This window comes from Quercus robur, chromosome 2 (assembly GCF_932294415.1).
Source record: "Quercus robur chromosome 2, dhQueRobu3.1, whole genome shotgun sequence".
Classification (NCBI taxonomy): Eukaryota; Viridiplantae; Streptophyta; class Magnoliopsida; order Fagales; family Fagaceae; genus Quercus; species Quercus robur.
The window spans coordinates 31,100,800-31,118,491 of record NC_065535.1 but is presented as its reverse complement, the minus strand read 5'-3'; the positions used below and the strand labels follow the sequence as shown (position 1 = coordinate 31,118,491).

Here is a 17,692-nt window from a genome sequence, read left to right as displayed (position 1 = left end):
CAAGTGGATGGGTTCACCAAAGACTGAACTAAAAATTAGTCCACAAGTGGACGGGTCCATCTTAGGGGGGTGATTACGATTATATCAAGTCTTTAAGTGGATGGATTCCCTAAAGGATGAGCTACAAATCAAGTCCCTAAGTGGACGAATTCACCAAAGAGTGAACTAAAAATTAGTCCACAAATGGACGGGTCCATCTTAGGGGGTGATCAAGATTATATCAAGTCCCTAAGTGGACGGATTCACCAAAGAATGAACTAAAAATCCATAAATTGACAAGGTTCACTTTAAGTGGACGGGTTCATCTCAAGGGACGACTCAAAATTATAAATGGACGGGGTCGTCCAAAAGATTATCAGATATTATAGGACGGGCCATCCCATGAGAATAGCATAAATATTTAAGTCCATAAATAAACACATGGATAGGTATATAAATTTCTCGTATAACTAGTCAAGTTAGCAAAAATTTGGAAATAGAAAGCAACATATTAATGAAGCATAAGTGACGGATAAATAGAGATAATTAATAAAATCCTACAAGGCAAGTGTTTACATCTTGGACCGACGGAAGAAAATAAGTATAGTTTTCTCAAAAAAGTTAAAAGCTAGAAATTTACAAGTAAAAGGAAAAATCTAAGACTAGACGACAGGGGTATCTCCGACTTTCTCCTCCACGGTCTAATCACCTTCAAGGTGACGGGTAGCGTCCTCCACGAATTTTTCTTGGTTATTATTAACACCATCACCATCACCTTGAGGGTCAGGATTGGTCTCATCAGCGAAGAGTTCGTCGATTCCTTCGGAGTAGACGGGCTAGGTAGGAGTCTGAGCCTAGGCATCAATGGAAACGTGAGAAAGATCTAGGTTAGGAAAGGAGGCTTTGACCTGACGGAAGCAGTTGTCAAAACCGTTAGCAAATGAGCCCCCAAGCTCCTTCAATAGGGCGCCAGAGTCACAGTACTCTTGCACCATATCCTCCTTGGCCTAATGGAGGTGACGCTTTGCCTCTGAGATCTCCGCCTCCTTATCCTTAAGAATCTTCTTTAGCGCCTCAACTTGCGCCTCCGACTCCTTCAAAAGCTGCTTTGTATAATCAAGCTTGGAAATCTGGACGTCCTTCCAGGTCGTCTGCTCCCTCAGCTCTGAGTCCTTCGCCTGCACCTTCTCCCTAAGACGGGTGATCACCGTCTCGTGGGATGTACATTGGTCCATGAGACCTTTCATCATGACGACCCCCTGCAATAGTCAAAGACTAATGTTAGAACAGGATAACAATAGGAAGGAATGAAGGAAAAAGGATGGAAAAACATACCTGAACCAAGCTGAATAGGCCCGTCTCCCTCATGGCCTCAGTGGCATGATTGCCCAAGTCTTTATAGTCGTCGTCCTGGATGATGGACAACAACTACTTGAGTGCATACCCCGAGTCCTCACGGAGGAGGACGGGGCGCTTCTCGGTGACAGGGTCAACACCCATCATCAGCCCCTTCCCCTTCCCCGATCTAGGCTCAGGGGACAGCTTGCTTGTGGCAACGGTCTCACCGTTGGTTGGCTCCACAACCACTTTGGGCTTCTTAGGTGGACGGTCCACCTTCTTAGATGGCTTTCTTTTAGTAGACGGATTGGCCTAGCCCGTCACCTTAGAAGGCAAGCTCACCTCCTGCTTTTTCTCGGCAGCTCGCTATTTGATGTAAGCCCTTCTCCTACTCTCTTCCATTTCTAATCGAAGGTGGACGGATAAAAGGAGTAAGATAACTTGTAAAGCAAGAAAGAAACAAGGGGTTGGACAACATACTTACGTTGGCGAATTTGTGTATCGTAACGTAGCTGTAGTTGGTTCGGGACCATCACAATACCAATGAAGGGTGTCCAAGGTAACAAGCTTAGTTCATGACCTCTCAGATAGCTTGGTTGTTGTGAAAATCTTCTCCAAGAAGCTCTTCTCCTCAAGTGTGACTTCTGGACGGTTCCGAGCTGCAATAGGAGATGGTTAGAATAAAAAATAAAAAAAAATTAAAAAAAAATTAAGTATGAACCACATAAAGACGGGTGCATACCGGACAGGGGCATAATGACCCAGGTTTTGTCCACGGGGATGTATTCTTGGTCACTAGGGTGACACATCCATTCGTCACCTTGGATAAAGAAATAGTGACTCTTCCAGTTCCTGTTGGAGTCAGGGGTGTTGTACGCTAGCCTAAGCAACGGGCTCCTCAGCACGAAACTGTACATGCCTCTTAAATATGTGATTTCAGATGGACGGTAGCAATGGAAGAACTCTTCCACTGTCATCCTACGTGCACCGTCAGACATCACTCCGTATAGCACTTCCGCACCCAAAAATACTTTCCAGGCGTTCGGAGAGATTTGGGTGATGGCCACTCCGAGATACTGGAGAAGATGATGGTGTAGAGCATTTAAGGGGAACCTAAGCACCGCTTTCAGCATTTTCTCATATACACCGACGTCTTCTACACACTTGTAGTAAGATTTTTCTTGTTTAAGGGGTAGACGCATTAGAATGTTGACGGGTATCTAGTACTTCTCCCTAAGTGTGTTGAAGTGACGTTGTTTGATGGACGAGATGAAATCATTTATCGTCCACAATGGGAGCTTAATGAACTCCTTGAATCCATCAGGGCCTATAACGGACTAGATGGGGGACTCATCATTTCCTATGTGTTCATTTGAATCATTTTCTAATCCATCGCCATCCAAATCATCATCCTCCGTGGAAGGTGAATTGGCGGACGGGACCCTTTCTTTAGAAGAGGTGCCGGGGTTGTTCTAACCTAACAAATACACCACATCGTAGCCCACTCCCTCGTGGACACATGACTGTTCACTCAATGCACTAGCCATCAATCACCTACAAAGTGACAGACAAACCCTAAGACTCTGACGATCTACATAGACGACGGGCTAGCGAAATTTAAATAAATGACAAAGGAAATTCAACTTAAAGTAAAGAGTACTTACTGAGTGAGCAAAATGGAAGAAGGCAACAAAAAAAAGGTATGGACAACGGAACACCAAGTAAACGGTAGCGCCAAAAAGATGATATGCGGTTTGGTGAAGAGGACGGTAGCACTCTGGATGATAATTTGATGCAGAAAGTGAAAATGAAAGATAAAGGAGCATGTATATATAGAGGTAACGGCACGAAAGACGAAGGGATGCTTCGGTTGGAGCAATTAACCATTAAAAATGCGCCTACGGCATTTATGACCCTAGGCTAGCCTATCAATCAAAACGCATCTCCCGAAGTTAAAATTAGATCGTCACTCCATGGATCCGTCCTAACATTAGTGGACGAATCTGTAGAGTGAGGGGGCAACTGAAGAAGGAGAAATAGACGTAGACGGTCTCATTCTACTGAATCAGTCATGAGCGACGATGCCTTTAGCTTATGATCAAGGTAATGGAAAAAGATGGGGAGCATGTATAGAAGAGGACAGACGAGGAAGTAGACGAATACAATATGGACGACGGGTGGGGCCATGTGACATCCACATAGTGTAAGTTGTCCTCAAGGTGACAAATACAATGTGGATGGCGGCAAGGTCACATGACATCCACGGGTTTAAGTAGTCCTCAAGAAATTTCAAAAGGAAATGTCTTGCGCCTCACAATTAACCTTAATCAACAAAATCGTTATATGGAAAGGGTTCCGAAAAATAAGTGCTTTTAGAAGGATCTTCTTTATATAGAAAAGTTCCCCTCCCCCAAGAAAGAAAGAAAGTCGATTCTACACTATTATAAAAGCCCCAAAACCCTCATAAATCAAGGTACACATAATTCATCCCAGCTCTGGCACTCTAGAGTTATGAGAAGCTTTCTAACTTAACCTTCGAAGGGTCTTTGGCCGGTACTACACCGGTACTCTCCTAAGGTCTTCTTATTTTGTGTTGTGCAGGTGTCGTCGTGAAGCACGTGAGGACTATGTGACTTATTGACGATTTTCGGCATCATCAAATATTATCATTAGGTTATTACTTAAATCTTGAGTCCACACACACACACACACACACACACACACACACACACACATATATATATATATATATATATTAATAAGTAAAACTTAGAGAAAATCCAATTAGATTCTACAATTGAAGTCCAATTTTACTCTATGTATCCTAAATTATTTATTTTTAGAGAGTTTTATTTCTTAATTTTAGAGTCAAATGTGGAACCACATTATAAATATCAATTCAAGTGAGTTATTGCATTTACAAAAACCAAAGAGTTTAAAATTAATGAACATAAAAAAAATTAAAAAAAAAAAAAATATATATATATATATATATATATATAATAGGTAAAGCTAAGAGAATTAGATTTCAAATTGGAATTCAATTAGAGTCAAATTTTGCACCACGTGTCCCATCTAATCTAAGTTTTTAAATTTTTGTGCCAAGTGAGTTAATTTAATGTAAAAATTAAATTTCAATTAAAGTTTAATTTTGCGACATGTGTCCCATCTAATCTAAGTTTTTTTTAATTTTTGTACCAAATGAGTTAATTTAGTGTAAAAAATGAGGAGTCAATATAAGTAAACCATAAAAAAATAATAATAATTTTTGAATGATTTTATATTATGAGTCTTTTTTTTTTTTTTGTAGAACTAAAAATAATTCAAGTTTATAGATCATCTATATATACATACACACACACACACACAGAAATATATATATTAATAAGTAAACCTAAGATAAAATCCAATTAGATTTTAAATTGGAATTCAATTAGAGTTTAATTTTGCATCACGTGTCCCACCCAAACTAAGTTTTTAAATTTTTGTGCCAAGTGAATTAATTCAATGTAAAAAATAAATTTCAATTAAAGTTTAATTTTGCAATATGTGTCTCATCTAATCTAAGTTTTTTTAATTTTTGTACCAAATGAGTTAATTTAGTATAAAAAACGAGGAGTCCAATATAAGTAGACCATAAAAAACATAATTTTTGAATGATTTTAGATTTATGAGTTTTTTTTTTTTTTTGGTAGAACTAAAAACAATTCAAGTTTATAAGTCATCTATATATATATATATATATATATATATATTAATAGTAAACCTAAGAGAAAATCTAATTAGATTTTAAATTGGAATTCAATTAGAGTTTAATTTTGTGCCACATGTCCCATTTAATCAAAATTTATCAATTAGAGTCTAATTTTGCCCCACGTATTCCATCTAATCTAAGTTTTTAAATTTTTGTGCTAAGTGAGTTAATTCAATGTAAAAATTAAATTTTAATTAAAGTTAATTTTGTGACATGTGTCCCATCTAATTTAAGCTTTTTAATTTTTGTACAAAATGAGTTAATTTAGTGTAAAAAACGAGGAGTCCAATATAAGTAAACCATAAAAAACATAATTTTTGAATGATTTTATATTTATGAGTCTTTTTTTTTTTTAGAACTAAAAACAATTCAAGTTTATAAGTCATTTATATATATATATATATATATATATAAGAGTAAAACTAATAGAAAATCCAATTAGATTTTAAATTGGAATTCAATTAGAGTTTAATTTTGCGCCACGTGTCCCATTTAATCAAAATTTTTAAAATTTTGAACTAAGTTAGTTAGTTCAATGTAAAAATAGAATTTCAATTAGAGTTTAATTTTACGACACATGTTTCATCTAATAAAAAAATTTTAAATTTTGTGCCAAATGAGTTAATTTAAAGTAAAAAACCACGAGTCCAATATAAATAAATCATAAAAAAACATAATCATATGTCTAACACTATATATAAAATTAGAGGAAGAAAGAGTTTGAATGATTTTATATTTATGAGCCTTTTTTTAAAAAAAACTAAAAACAATTCATTTGGCAGAAAAATTATATATATATATATATATATATTGTGGGGGTAAAATCCGTCAATCGATATTGGGCCATAGTACATGTACTAAGCCCAACCACGACAAGAAGAAAAGGCATGGGCATAGGATATCCCAGCCCAACCATGTTGGGCCGGGCCTGCTTAGGGGCGTCCGAGGAGGAGTACCTCCTCGGACTCACCAAGTATGCGTCCGATTCGCACCCTATACATGGCGAAAAGTCATCCAATACGAAGGAATAATGCATGACGTTCAAGGAGGGGGGCAACCACGATTGCCGCATTAAATGCCAAGGAGCTACTTTTCCAGCCGCATTAATGTGGAAAGGACAGGAGCACAGAATTATCTTGGCCAGTGCAACTCACAGAAAAGAGGGAGGATGTCCTATGGGACAGGCACTCAAGTAGAGGCCCAGATGATTAACAAGTGTAGGGTCGTGATCTTAGGAAGGATGCTATATAAGAGACGGAGATCCCCATGGCCAAGGGATCGCAAGCAGGAGGAAGAAAAACATAGAAAAAGAGAAAGGAGTTAGAGATAAAAAGCAGAAGATACAGCCCCACGGACTGTTATCCCAAAAGCTTTGAGGAGTATCCCTACATCCAACTGGTTGCATGGCTTATTCATAACTACAAATTCATTGTTGAGGGACTTTTGGGCCAGAATCGCCCGCCTGTTGGGCCTGAGCCCCAAAAACCGCCCCTACAATTGGCGCCGTCTGTGGGAAGAACTTGTGTCTCGACAAGTGAAACAGTAAGGGATGGAAGGATCAGGTCCGCGCCAAACCGGACGTGCAGAATCTCAACGACAGGACAACTTTGTAAACCTTGAACGAGCGAAGGACCAAGATAATCAACGAGAGGGCAGTGTGAACACCTCTCACACGAGTAGAAGTCGCTCGAGAGGGAAAGATCATGCGTCCCACCAGCACAACAAGCGGAAGGCTCTACAGCAAGAGATTGATGATTTGAAGAAGAAGCTGCGTCGAGCCCAGCAAAAACATCCTTCGCCCATTTCGGATACTAGCAGTGGTGAGGATGATGAATACAGACGAAGGACGAGAACCCCTCCGAGCGAGACGTTCTCCTATAAGGAAGAACGGTCTCACAAACGCGGTCGCAAAAGCCCACCTTACCAAGGCCTGGTCAATGACGCCATGAGCAAGGCCCTGGATCGAATCTCCCAGTCGCCATTTACCCGTAGAATAGAGAGGGCGGTGCTTCCTCGGGGGTTTAATCAGCCAACGTTTACCCTATACAATGGTCGAACTGACCCAGTGGAGCACGTGAGCCAATTCAACCAAAGGATGGCCGTCCACTCCAGGGACGAGGCGTTAATGTGTAAGGTGTTTCCATCCAGTCTGGGACCCCTGGCCATGAGATGGTTTGATGCCCTCCCACCGAATTCCATAGACTCCTTTAAACAGCTGACGCAGGCTTTTGGTTCCCGCTTCATCACCAGCACTAGAGTCCCTCGGCCCCTCGATTCCCTCTTATCCTTATCCATGCGAGAAGGAGAAACGCTGAAGGCCTACTCGGACAGATATTGGGAGACGTACAACGAGGTAGAAGGAAACCACGATGACGTCGCCATCAGTACCTTCAAAAGGGACCTGCCGACAGAGCATGGCTTGAGAAAGTCTCTCATTGGGAAACCAGTCACCAGCGTGCGACAACTCATGGACAGGATAGACAAGTATAAAAGGGTCGAAGAGGACCAGCAGATTGGGAAGGGAAAGGTGAAGTTTGTCCCTCAGGAGAGGAGGGACTTCAGGTCGGACCGCTTCAGTAGCAGTAATAAGCCGAGGAGAGATTATATGGAACAATCTGGATCTACAGGGGTTCAGGTAGTCCACGCTGTGTTCCGAGAACCATTGCACGAGATCCTGGAGAAGATAAAGCGCGAACCCTTCTTTCAATGGCCGAATAGGATGGCAGGCGACCCCTCAAAACGCAATCATAATCTATACTGTGTGTATCACCAAGAGCCTGGTCACGTCACTGACGAATGTAGGAACCTGAAAAACTATTTGGATCGACTTGTCCGAGAAGGAAAGCTAAGGCATCTGTTGCACCGCCCTGAGCAGTCAAATGTCGATACCAGGCAAAGCGCCTTGAGGCCACCCATAGGCACGATAAATGTCATTCTTGCCGCACTTGGGAGAACCGGTTCCGGCCCGTTCAGAGTGATGTCAGTGGGTAGGTTCCCGACAGAGCCAGGCAAAAGGGGATCCAAGAGAGCCAGAGAGAGGGCCCTGCCATTAATTGGGTTCACGGAGGAGGATAAGGAGGGAACTATTCAACCCATGAAGATGCCCTAGTCGTGACGCTCAGAATAGGAGATTATAACGTGAAGAGGGTGTTAGTTGATCAAGGTAGCGCCGTGGAGGTGATGTACCCAGACTTGTATAAGGGGCTGAATTTGAAGCAGGAAGACCTGTCGCCATATGATTCACCTCTGCTTAGCTTTGAGGGAAAAGTCGTCATCCCGAAAGGCATGATTAGGTTGTCTGTGCAAACAGACTCAGAAGTAGTGGAAGTGGACTTCATCGTGGTGGACGCATACTCCCCCTACACAGCTATTGTGGCACGGCCATGGCTTCATGCACTAGGGGCTGTGTCGTCAACCCTGCACCAGAAAGTGAAATATCCGTCAGAGGGTCGAACCAAAGAGATAGTAGAGGACCAAGGAATGGCCAGGCAATGCATGGTATCGACAATTTCTCGACGATCAAGCAGCGGACCCTCCACTTCAGCCGGGAATAGCTTATAGCAATCAAGGACCCCGGTCCTAGCTACGGGTAATGAAGGACCGGCCATGGAGGTGAGCTGTAAGGAGCTGGAGAAAGTGCTCGTCGGATCAGACCCCAAGAGATTTTTCCAAATTGGCTCGGAATTACCAGCACAGGAGAAGTCGGCGCTAATTAATTTTTTTCGACGAAATGAGGACGTATTCGCTTGGGATCCTTACGAAGCCCCCGGGGTTGACTCAAACCTAATACGCCATCACCTTAACGTCAATCCGGCTATTACACCAAAGAAGCAGCCTCCCCGGCGCCAGTCAAAGGAGCATGCGGACGCTGTGAGAGAGGAAGTCGCAAAATTGAAGAGAGCTGGGGCTATCAAGGAAGTATTCTACCCCGAATGGTTGGCGAACACAGTCGTGGTGAAGAAGAAGAGCGGGAAATGGCGGGTCTGTGTGGACTTCACGGACTTAAACAAGGCCTGCCCGAAGGATCCTTTCCCGATGCCGCGGATAGACCGACTGGTAGACGCAACTGTCGGGCATCCCCGAATGAGCTTTTTGGACGCTTTCCAGGGCTACCATTAGATATCCTTGGCCACCGAAGACCAGGAAAAAACTGCTTTCGTCATCCCAGTTGGCAACTATCATTACAAGGTGATGCCTTTTGGCCTGAAGAATGCCGGGTCGACCTATCAAAGGATGATGACTAGGATGTTTGAGCAACAGATGGGAAAAACTATCGAGGTGTATATAGACGATATGGTAGTAAAAAGTAAATTGGTGACCGACCACATCAGAGACCTCGACGAAGTGTTTCAAATCCTGAGAAGGTACAAGCTGCGACTGAACGCATCCAAGTGCTCATTTGGGGTGGGATCGGGGAAATTCCTTGGCTATATGGTAACCCACCGGGGAATTGAGGTTAACCCTGACCAACTAAGGACCATTCATAGTATGCAGCCTCCTCGGAATCCCAAAGATGTCCAGAAGCTTACCGGCATGATAGCAGCTTTAAACCGTTTCATCTCCCGCTCAACGGACAGATGCAGACCTTTTTTCCTCCTTTTGCACAAGTGGAAGGGTTTCAAGTGGACTGAAGAGTGTGATTTAGCATTCCAACAACTCAAGGAATACCTCGCCCGACCACCGATCATGTCCAGTCCCGAGTCCGATGAGGTGTTGTATGCATACATCGCAGTCGCCGCTCATGCGGTGAGCCTAGTACTGATCCGAGAGGACAACGGCACGCAGCGGCCCGTGTATTACGTAAGCAAGTCGCTACAGGAGGCGGAGACCCGGTACCTCCCCCTCGAAAAGGCAATATTGGCTGTCGTGCAAGCTACAAAGAAGCTCCCCCACTATTTTCAGGCACATACAGTGGTTGTGCTAACCCAACTTCCACTGAAATCAGTCCTCCGTAGCGCCGACTACACGGGGAGAGTAGCTAAATGGGGAACCATCTTAAGCGCCTTCGACATTAGATACATGCCTCGCACCGCCATAAAGGGTCAAGTCTTCGCCGATCTGGTAGCTGAATTTGCGGAGCCTACCTTGGAAGGGGTGGAAGTGTCGGGATCACCGAGTGACGATAGGAAATTGGTCAGCACGATTTCTCTGCAAGAACACGATAAGTGGAGAGCATACATCGATGGTGCAGCAAACCAAAGGGGCTCCGGGGTGGGGCTCGTTCTAATCTCTCCCGAAGGTATAACCTTGGAAAAGTCGTTGAGACTGGGATTCCCGGCAACAAATAACGAAGCCGAGTATGAGGCACTGTTGGAGGGGATGTCCATGATCCGGAAGTTGGGTGGGAAATGCGCAAGCATATTCTCGGATTCGAGACTCATAGTAGGGCAAGTAAGCGGGGAATTGGAGGCGAAGGATGAAAGAATGCAACGATACCTTGCCCGAGCTAAACGCCTACAAGCCCACTTCGACGACTTCCGTTTAACGCATATACCCAGAAGTGGGAATACCCACGTCGATTCTCTGGCAACACTGGCCACCTCCTCGGCTCAGCCCCTTCCGCGGGTTATTTTGGTCGAGGACCTCTGCCGCCCAGCGGAAGAGGAGGCTAACGGTATTCGGGTACACAACGTCGGTGAGGGACCAAGCTGGATGGACCCTCTTGTCCGGTTCTTGAAGTACGACTCCTTACCGGACGATAAAGTCGAGGCTGACAAAATCAGGAGGAGAGCTCCTCGATTCTAGTTGTCCGAGGACTCCAAGCTTTACAGACGTTCATTCTCAGGGCCATACTTGCTGTGTGTGCACCCAGGGGCTACGGAACTCATTCTGGAGGAGTTGCACGAGGGGATTTGCGGAAGCCATACGGGGGGACGGTCCCTCTCCCACAGGGCCATGACGCTGGGTTACTGGTGGCCGAGCATGCATAAGGAGGCTCTGGAATATGTGAAGAAGTGTGACCAATGCCAAAGGTTTGCTCCGAATATACATCAGCCGGGTGGGGTACTTAACCCATTGTCCAGCCCTTGGCCATTCGCACAATGGGGCCTAGACATACTAGGTCTGTTCCCTAAAGCTGCCGGGAACAAGAAGTTTCTTCTCGTCGGCACCGATTACTTCACGAAATGGGTCGAGGCTGAAGCGCTGGCAAACATTTGGGATGTTGATGTCAAGAAGTTTATCTGGAAAAATATCGTCACCAGGTTCGGTACCCCACACACCCTAATCTCGGACAATGGCCTCCAATTTGACAGTAAGGCCTTTAGGGAATATTGCAGTGAACTGGGGATCGTCAACCGATACTCTACACCAGCCTACCCGCAGAGTAACGGACAAGCAGAGGTCATCAACAAAACCATAGTGAATGGGCTGAAGAAGAGGTTGGACGACGCGAAAGGGAGGTGGGTTGAAGAACTCGCCCATGTCTTGTGGACGTACCGCACCACGCCCCGCCGATCCACGGGAGAAACCCCCTTTTCGTTGACCTACGGGGCCGAGGCCGTCATCCCATTAGAGATAAACTTTCCCTCCCAGAGGACTACTACATTCAACCCCATTGCTAACAACGGGCTTCTAGAAAAAAGCCTGGACCTCCTCGAAGAGAGAAGGGAAAGCGCGATGGTGCACCTAGCTCAGTATCAACAAAAGCTCAAGCAGGGCTATGACGCCAAGGTGAAGTCGAGACCCTTGACGCCCGAGGACCTAGTGCTGAGGAAAGTCCTGGGCAACGCGAGGAACCCTGCATGGAGAAAGCTTGGACCAAACTGGGAGGGCCCATACCGTATCACATCAGTGGCTGGCATTGGAGCGTACTTTTTGGAAGACTTGGACGAACGTGTAGTGTCACGTCCGTGGAATGTAAATAACCTGAAAAGGTACTTTTATTAATGAAAAACACTATACTTGATACCGTTTTACTGTACAACGAATCTCAATAAGTGTTAAACAAAACCCAAGTCCTGCATGGCTCCTCGGACCACAGACATGGGGGAAATTAACCACGCCACGATTCTCAATAAGTGTTAAACAGAAACCAAGTCCTGCATGGCTCCTCGGACCACAGACTTGGGGGAAATTAACCACGCAACGAATCTCAATAAGTGTTAAACAGAACCCAAGTCCTGCATGACTCCTCGGACCACAGACTTGGGGGAAATTAACCACGCCACGATTCTCAATAAGTGTTAAACAGAACCCAAGTCCTGCATGGCTCCTCGGACCACAGACTTGGGGGAAATTAACCACGCAACGAATCTTAATAAGTGTTAAACAGAACCCAAGTCCTGCATGGCTCCTCAGACCACAGACTTGGGGGAAATTAACCACGCCACGATTCTCAATAAGTGTTAAACAGAACCCAAGTCCTGCATGGCTCCTCGGACCACAGACTTGGGGGAAATTAACCACGCCATGATTCTCAATAAGTGTTAAACAGAACCCAAGTCCTGCATGGCTCCTCGGACCACAGACTTGGGGGAAATTAACCACGCAACGAATCTCAATAAGTGTTAAACAGAACCCAAGTCTTGCATGGCTCCTCGGACCACAGACTTGGGGGAAATTAACCACGCCACGATTCTCAATAAGTGTTAAACAGAACCCAAGTCCTGCATGGCTCCTCGGACCACAGACTTGGGGGAAATTAACCACGCAACGAATCTCAATAAGTGTTAAACAGAACCCAAGTCCTGCATGGCTCCTCAGACCACAGACTTGGGGGAAATTAACCACGCCACGATTCTCAATAAGTGTTAAACAGAATCCAAGTCCTGCATGGCTCCTCGAACCACAGACTTGGGGGAAATTAACCACGCCATGATTCTCAATAAGTGTTAAACAGAACCCAAGTCCTGCATGGCTCCTCGGACCACAGACTTGGGGGAAATTAACCACACAACGAATCTCAATAAGTGTTAAACAGAACCCAAGTCCTGCATAGCTCCTCGGACCACAGACTTGGGGGAAATTAACCACGCCACGATTCTCAATAAGTGTTAAACAGAACCCAAGTCCTGCATGGCTCCTCGGACCACAGACTTGGGGGAAATTAACCACGCAACGAATCTCAATAAGTGTTAAACAGAACCCAAGTCCTGCATGGCTCCTCGGACAACAGACTTGGGGGAAATTAACCACGCAACGAATCTCAATAAGTGTTAAACAGAACTCAAGTCCTGCATGTCTCCTCGGACCACAGACTTGGGGGAAATTAACCACGCAACGAATCTCAATAAGTGTTAAACAGAACCCAAGTCTTGCATGGCTCCTCGGACCACAGACTTGGGGGAAATTAACCACGTAACGAATCTCAATAAGTGTTAAACAGAACCCAAGTCCTGCATGGCTCCTCGGACCACAGACTTGGGGGGAAATTAACCACGCCACGATTCTCAATAAGTGTTAAACAGAACCCAAGTCCTGCATGGCTCCTCGGACCACAGACTTGGGGGAAATTAACCACGCCACGATTCTTAATAAGTGTTAAACAGAACCCAAGTCCTGCACGGCTCCTCGGACCACAGACTTGGGGGAAATTAACCGTTGTGCGATTCTCAATAAGCGTTAAAGGGAGCCCGAGTCTTGCGTGGATTCTTAGCCACGGACTTGGGAGAAGTCAGCATCGTAATCGTTTTTGCCCAATTATAAAGTATCGCCATTCTAACGTATTCATTCATTATTGCTTGACTTTCAGCAGTAAAATGGCAAAACCAATACCCATTCATGATGAAAACAAAATAGAATAAAGCAACGATATCTGAAATGAAATAACTTTTGTCATTTAATGTTCAAAGTAACTCGGTTCACAAACATTAGCAAGGATCAAACAAAACGAGGCACAAAAAGCAAAACAAACGAATTCCTATACTACGTCCCTAAGAGCCCTGAGTTGGGGCAGGCTGATCATCCGCTGCTGGGTTCTCCGGGGCGATTTCCTGGGCCTGGGCAAGGATCTCACTGATGCGAAGACTGTCCTCGGGTGACTGGCCCTGCGTAGCTTGCTCCGTGCCCCCAGTCTCGGGAACAGAGGGGTCTGTTGGACGAGGCTCAGTGGAGGCGACCTCACCAGGAATTTCACGTATCTCCGCAGGGAAAAAGATGTTCTCAGCTTTCCTGAGATCAGAATCTGCGGGGACGGCTGCCCGATCCATGGCCACGCCCCAGGTCGAAGTGACGTATTCCCTGCAGACGGTGGCAACTTCCTCGGCCAGTCTCTCCTCAGTATCGTGGACTCCACGTTCATATGAAGCCGCCACAGCCCTCTCGGCAACCTCCCTGGACAAGCGAGCTTCCTCCTTGGTCCTTGCAAGCTCAGCCTTAAGCTCCGAAACCGCCTGTTGCTCCGCTGCCAGTCTTTCCTCAGAGTGACGGAGTTGTTTGCGCAGTTCGTCAGCTTGCTTTTCAGCATTTTTCAGGCTAGCCTCTGCACTCGCATTGGCCTTCTTCACCTCCTTTAGTTCATTACCCTGACGATCAAAATCTCGTTTGAGATCGCCAACGGCCCTCTCAGCAGCAGAACGGGACTGAGCCTCCCTATGCATATCCTCACGGGCCTTTTTGGCCCACTCCTCAGCAACATAAATTTGTTGAGTGACCTGCGCTCGGACGGAAATGAAGACGATATCAAAACAAGACGATAAGAGGGTACTCAGTACAAAGACAAGATAGAAGATTCCACTTACCATGGCCATGTCCCTCTTCAGCGACATGAAAAGTTCTGGCTGACGAGTCTTCCTGAGACCCTCCATGTCACGGGGCAAGAGAAGAGGCTGCTGCAGCGCCTCGGCCAAGAACGAAGCCTGCTTTCGCTGGGATTCCCATAGGGTCGCATCCTAGAGGATTGGAGCGCCATCTAACTCGATCCGAGGAGACCACGTTCGTGGTCCCCTCAGAATGGCCGCCTCATCTCGGCTCTCAGTGGACCTGGTCCTTTTCTCTCGGGGCTCTTTTGTTTCCTTGCCCTTCTTTTTAGGCCCGGCCTTCTCACGGGCAACCTCTCCCTCCTCCGTCTCTTCTACAGGTCTTTTTCGCCTTAAGTTAGGCATAGGCTGCAGCGCCGCATCCGATGAGGGAGGGGGAGGAGGAGCGGGAGCTTTGGGGACGGTCTGTCCCTTCGAGACTTCCTTGGAGGTCTGCCCCTTGGACCTGTTAGATAGAAGACCCCTGAGGCCAGTCCTCGGCTGGAGATCCATTCCTTCTTCTTCTTCTGTGTCTTCGCTAATATCAGGTTGTGCGATGACCAAATCAGTACCAGGAGCCGCTAAGGCGCGGTCTAAATCAGCGTCAGAGTCGGAGAGTTCTACTACTCTGACCGAAGCCTCCCCTTCCTCAGTAAATTGAAACTGGTCTATCTGATCCTCTAAGGATGAATGTGAAGAGCCAGCCTCCTCCTCTGGGATAACTACTGGGGGAAAGGCACGTTGGGGAGGTAACTGAATAGGAGGCAAGTCTGTGGCAGCGAGAAACCCTGGTATGGAAACGTCAATGCGTGCCAACCTCGGACTACCAGCCCTTATAGCTTGTCCGGCTTCCACCTGGGCTCGAGTGAGTGGAGTGAAGTCCAAAATCAAAGGAGCCGACCGTAGTTGTCCATCCTTGCTAACGAAGATCTCGGACCTCAGGAGGTAATTTAGGGCCGGGATATTGACCAAGCTCAGCCGAGGGGATGTTCGCTCCTTGTCTGCGAAGGCCGTTAAAAGGTTTATGTTAGTCCGAAGAGACATGCAACCAAGCCAACAAGTTTAAAATAAAAGAAAAAGGAGGGGGAGGAGCTTGAAACTAAAGTCCTCCCCATGAAATCTAGTTCTACGACACCCCACCTGGCGTTCCCGCCCTAGTCGGACAGTGAGGGCCATCATGCCATGGTCCGGAGACAATCAAATGGTCGTCCTTCAAGCCTTTGCTGGACTTCGGAAGGCAGGATATCAACCTCACTTCGTCAGTCCTGGACTTTAGATAGTATGAGTCGCCGAGCCTATGGCATTCATAAAGATGAACCACGTCGTGCCATGAGAGGCCGAGGTTCATCTGATTGTTCAGGGTTTCGACACACCCCAGGATCCGGAACAGATTAGCGGTGCATTGATGGGGGGTCAATCTATGACCACGTAGGTAATCCCTAGTTATTCTCCCCATTGGAATAGTCATTCCTCCTTCCACGAAGGCTATCATTGGAATTGCGACTTCCCCTGTTCTCCGCTTGAACAAAATGTCCTCCAAATGACAGTACTCTAAACCTACCTCCGATGGGATATGATACTTCGCCCCGGAGAATCTACCATTTTCTCAAGCCTACCCATCCCCTCTAATCCTAAAAACAACTTGAAGGCAGTATGATTAATGAAGAATAACGGAGAAGAAGCGCGCACTTACGGGTAAGAAGCTTGAAAGAGTCTTCAAGAGAATGGCAGCGGAAGTGAGAACGGACTGAAGGAGAAAGCTCTGAGACGTTCTGAATATTGGAATGCTCGTCAAAAGTGAGGGACAAACGCCCTTAAAACCTATTATACTCGGAAGAAGTTGAACAGACGCACTTACATCTAAGGCGAGTGAAACGCTGTCCACCGTAGATCCGGCCTTCAACCGTTGGATTGGACGAGTGTAAAACCTCGAAAGCTGCGGTTACTTTCCCCTGGGTCATTAAATGCCCTCAACATTAATGAGGCACGTGAAGGCATGCTCCCCCCCTACACGTGTGAAGCAATGATTCACCACGAACTGTCTAGTGAGTATCAAAATCCCACCTTTTCTCCTCGGACCCAGAAAAAGAGTAGGAATTTTGAGGGGCTATTGTGGGGGTAAAACCCGTCAATCGACGTTGGGCCATAGTACATGTACTAAGCCCAACCACGACAAGAAGAAAAGGCATGGGCATAGGATATCCCAGCCCAACCATGTTGGGCCGGGCCTGCTTAGAGGCGTCCGAGGAGGAGTACCTCCTCGGACTCGCCAAGTATGCGTCCGATTCGCACCCTATACATGGCGAAAAGTCATCCAATACGAAGGAATAATGCATGACGTTCAAGGAGGGGGGCAACCACGATTGCCGCATTAAATGCCAAGGAGCTACTTTTCCAGCCGCATTAATGTGGAAAGGACAGGAGCACAGAATTATCTTGGCCAGTGCAACTCACAGAAAAAATGAAGGATGTCCTATGGGACAGGCACTCAAGTAGAGGCCCAGATGATTAACAAGTGTAGGGTCGTGATCTTAGGAAGGATGCTATATAAGAGAAGGAGATCCCCATGGCCAAGGGATAGCAAGCAGGAGGAAGAAAAACATAGAAAAAGAGAAAGGAGTTAGAGATAAAAGGCAGAAGATACAGCCCCACGGACTGTTATCCCAAAAGCTTGGAGGAGTATCCCTACGTCCAACTGGTTGCATGGCTTGTTCATAACTACGTTCCCGCTGTCAAAGACCTAGTTCTGTAACCTACTCTCTACAAATTCATTGTTGAGGGACTTTTGGGCCAGAATCGCCTGCCTGTTGGGCCTGAGCCCCAAAAACCGCCCCTACATATATATATATATATATATATATATGTATATATAGAAGATAAAACTTAAAGAAAATCCAATTTTTTGTGCCATGTGTCCTAAATTATTTATTTTTAAAGAGAGTTT

General features: G+C 45.8%; 1 protein-coding gene across 1 annotated transcript; it reads left to right on the top strand.

Annotated features, from left to right (window-relative positions):
- Window positions 1-7,538: 7,538 nt before the first annotated feature.
- Window positions 7,539-8,180, top strand: LOC126697478 (uncharacterized). Its single transcript, XM_050394495.1, has one exon. The coding sequence runs from the start codon at window positions 7,539-7,541 to the stop codon at window positions 8,178-8,180; it is 642 nt and encodes a 213-aa protein (XP_050250452.1).
- Window positions 8,181-17,692: the final 9,512 nt, after the last annotated feature.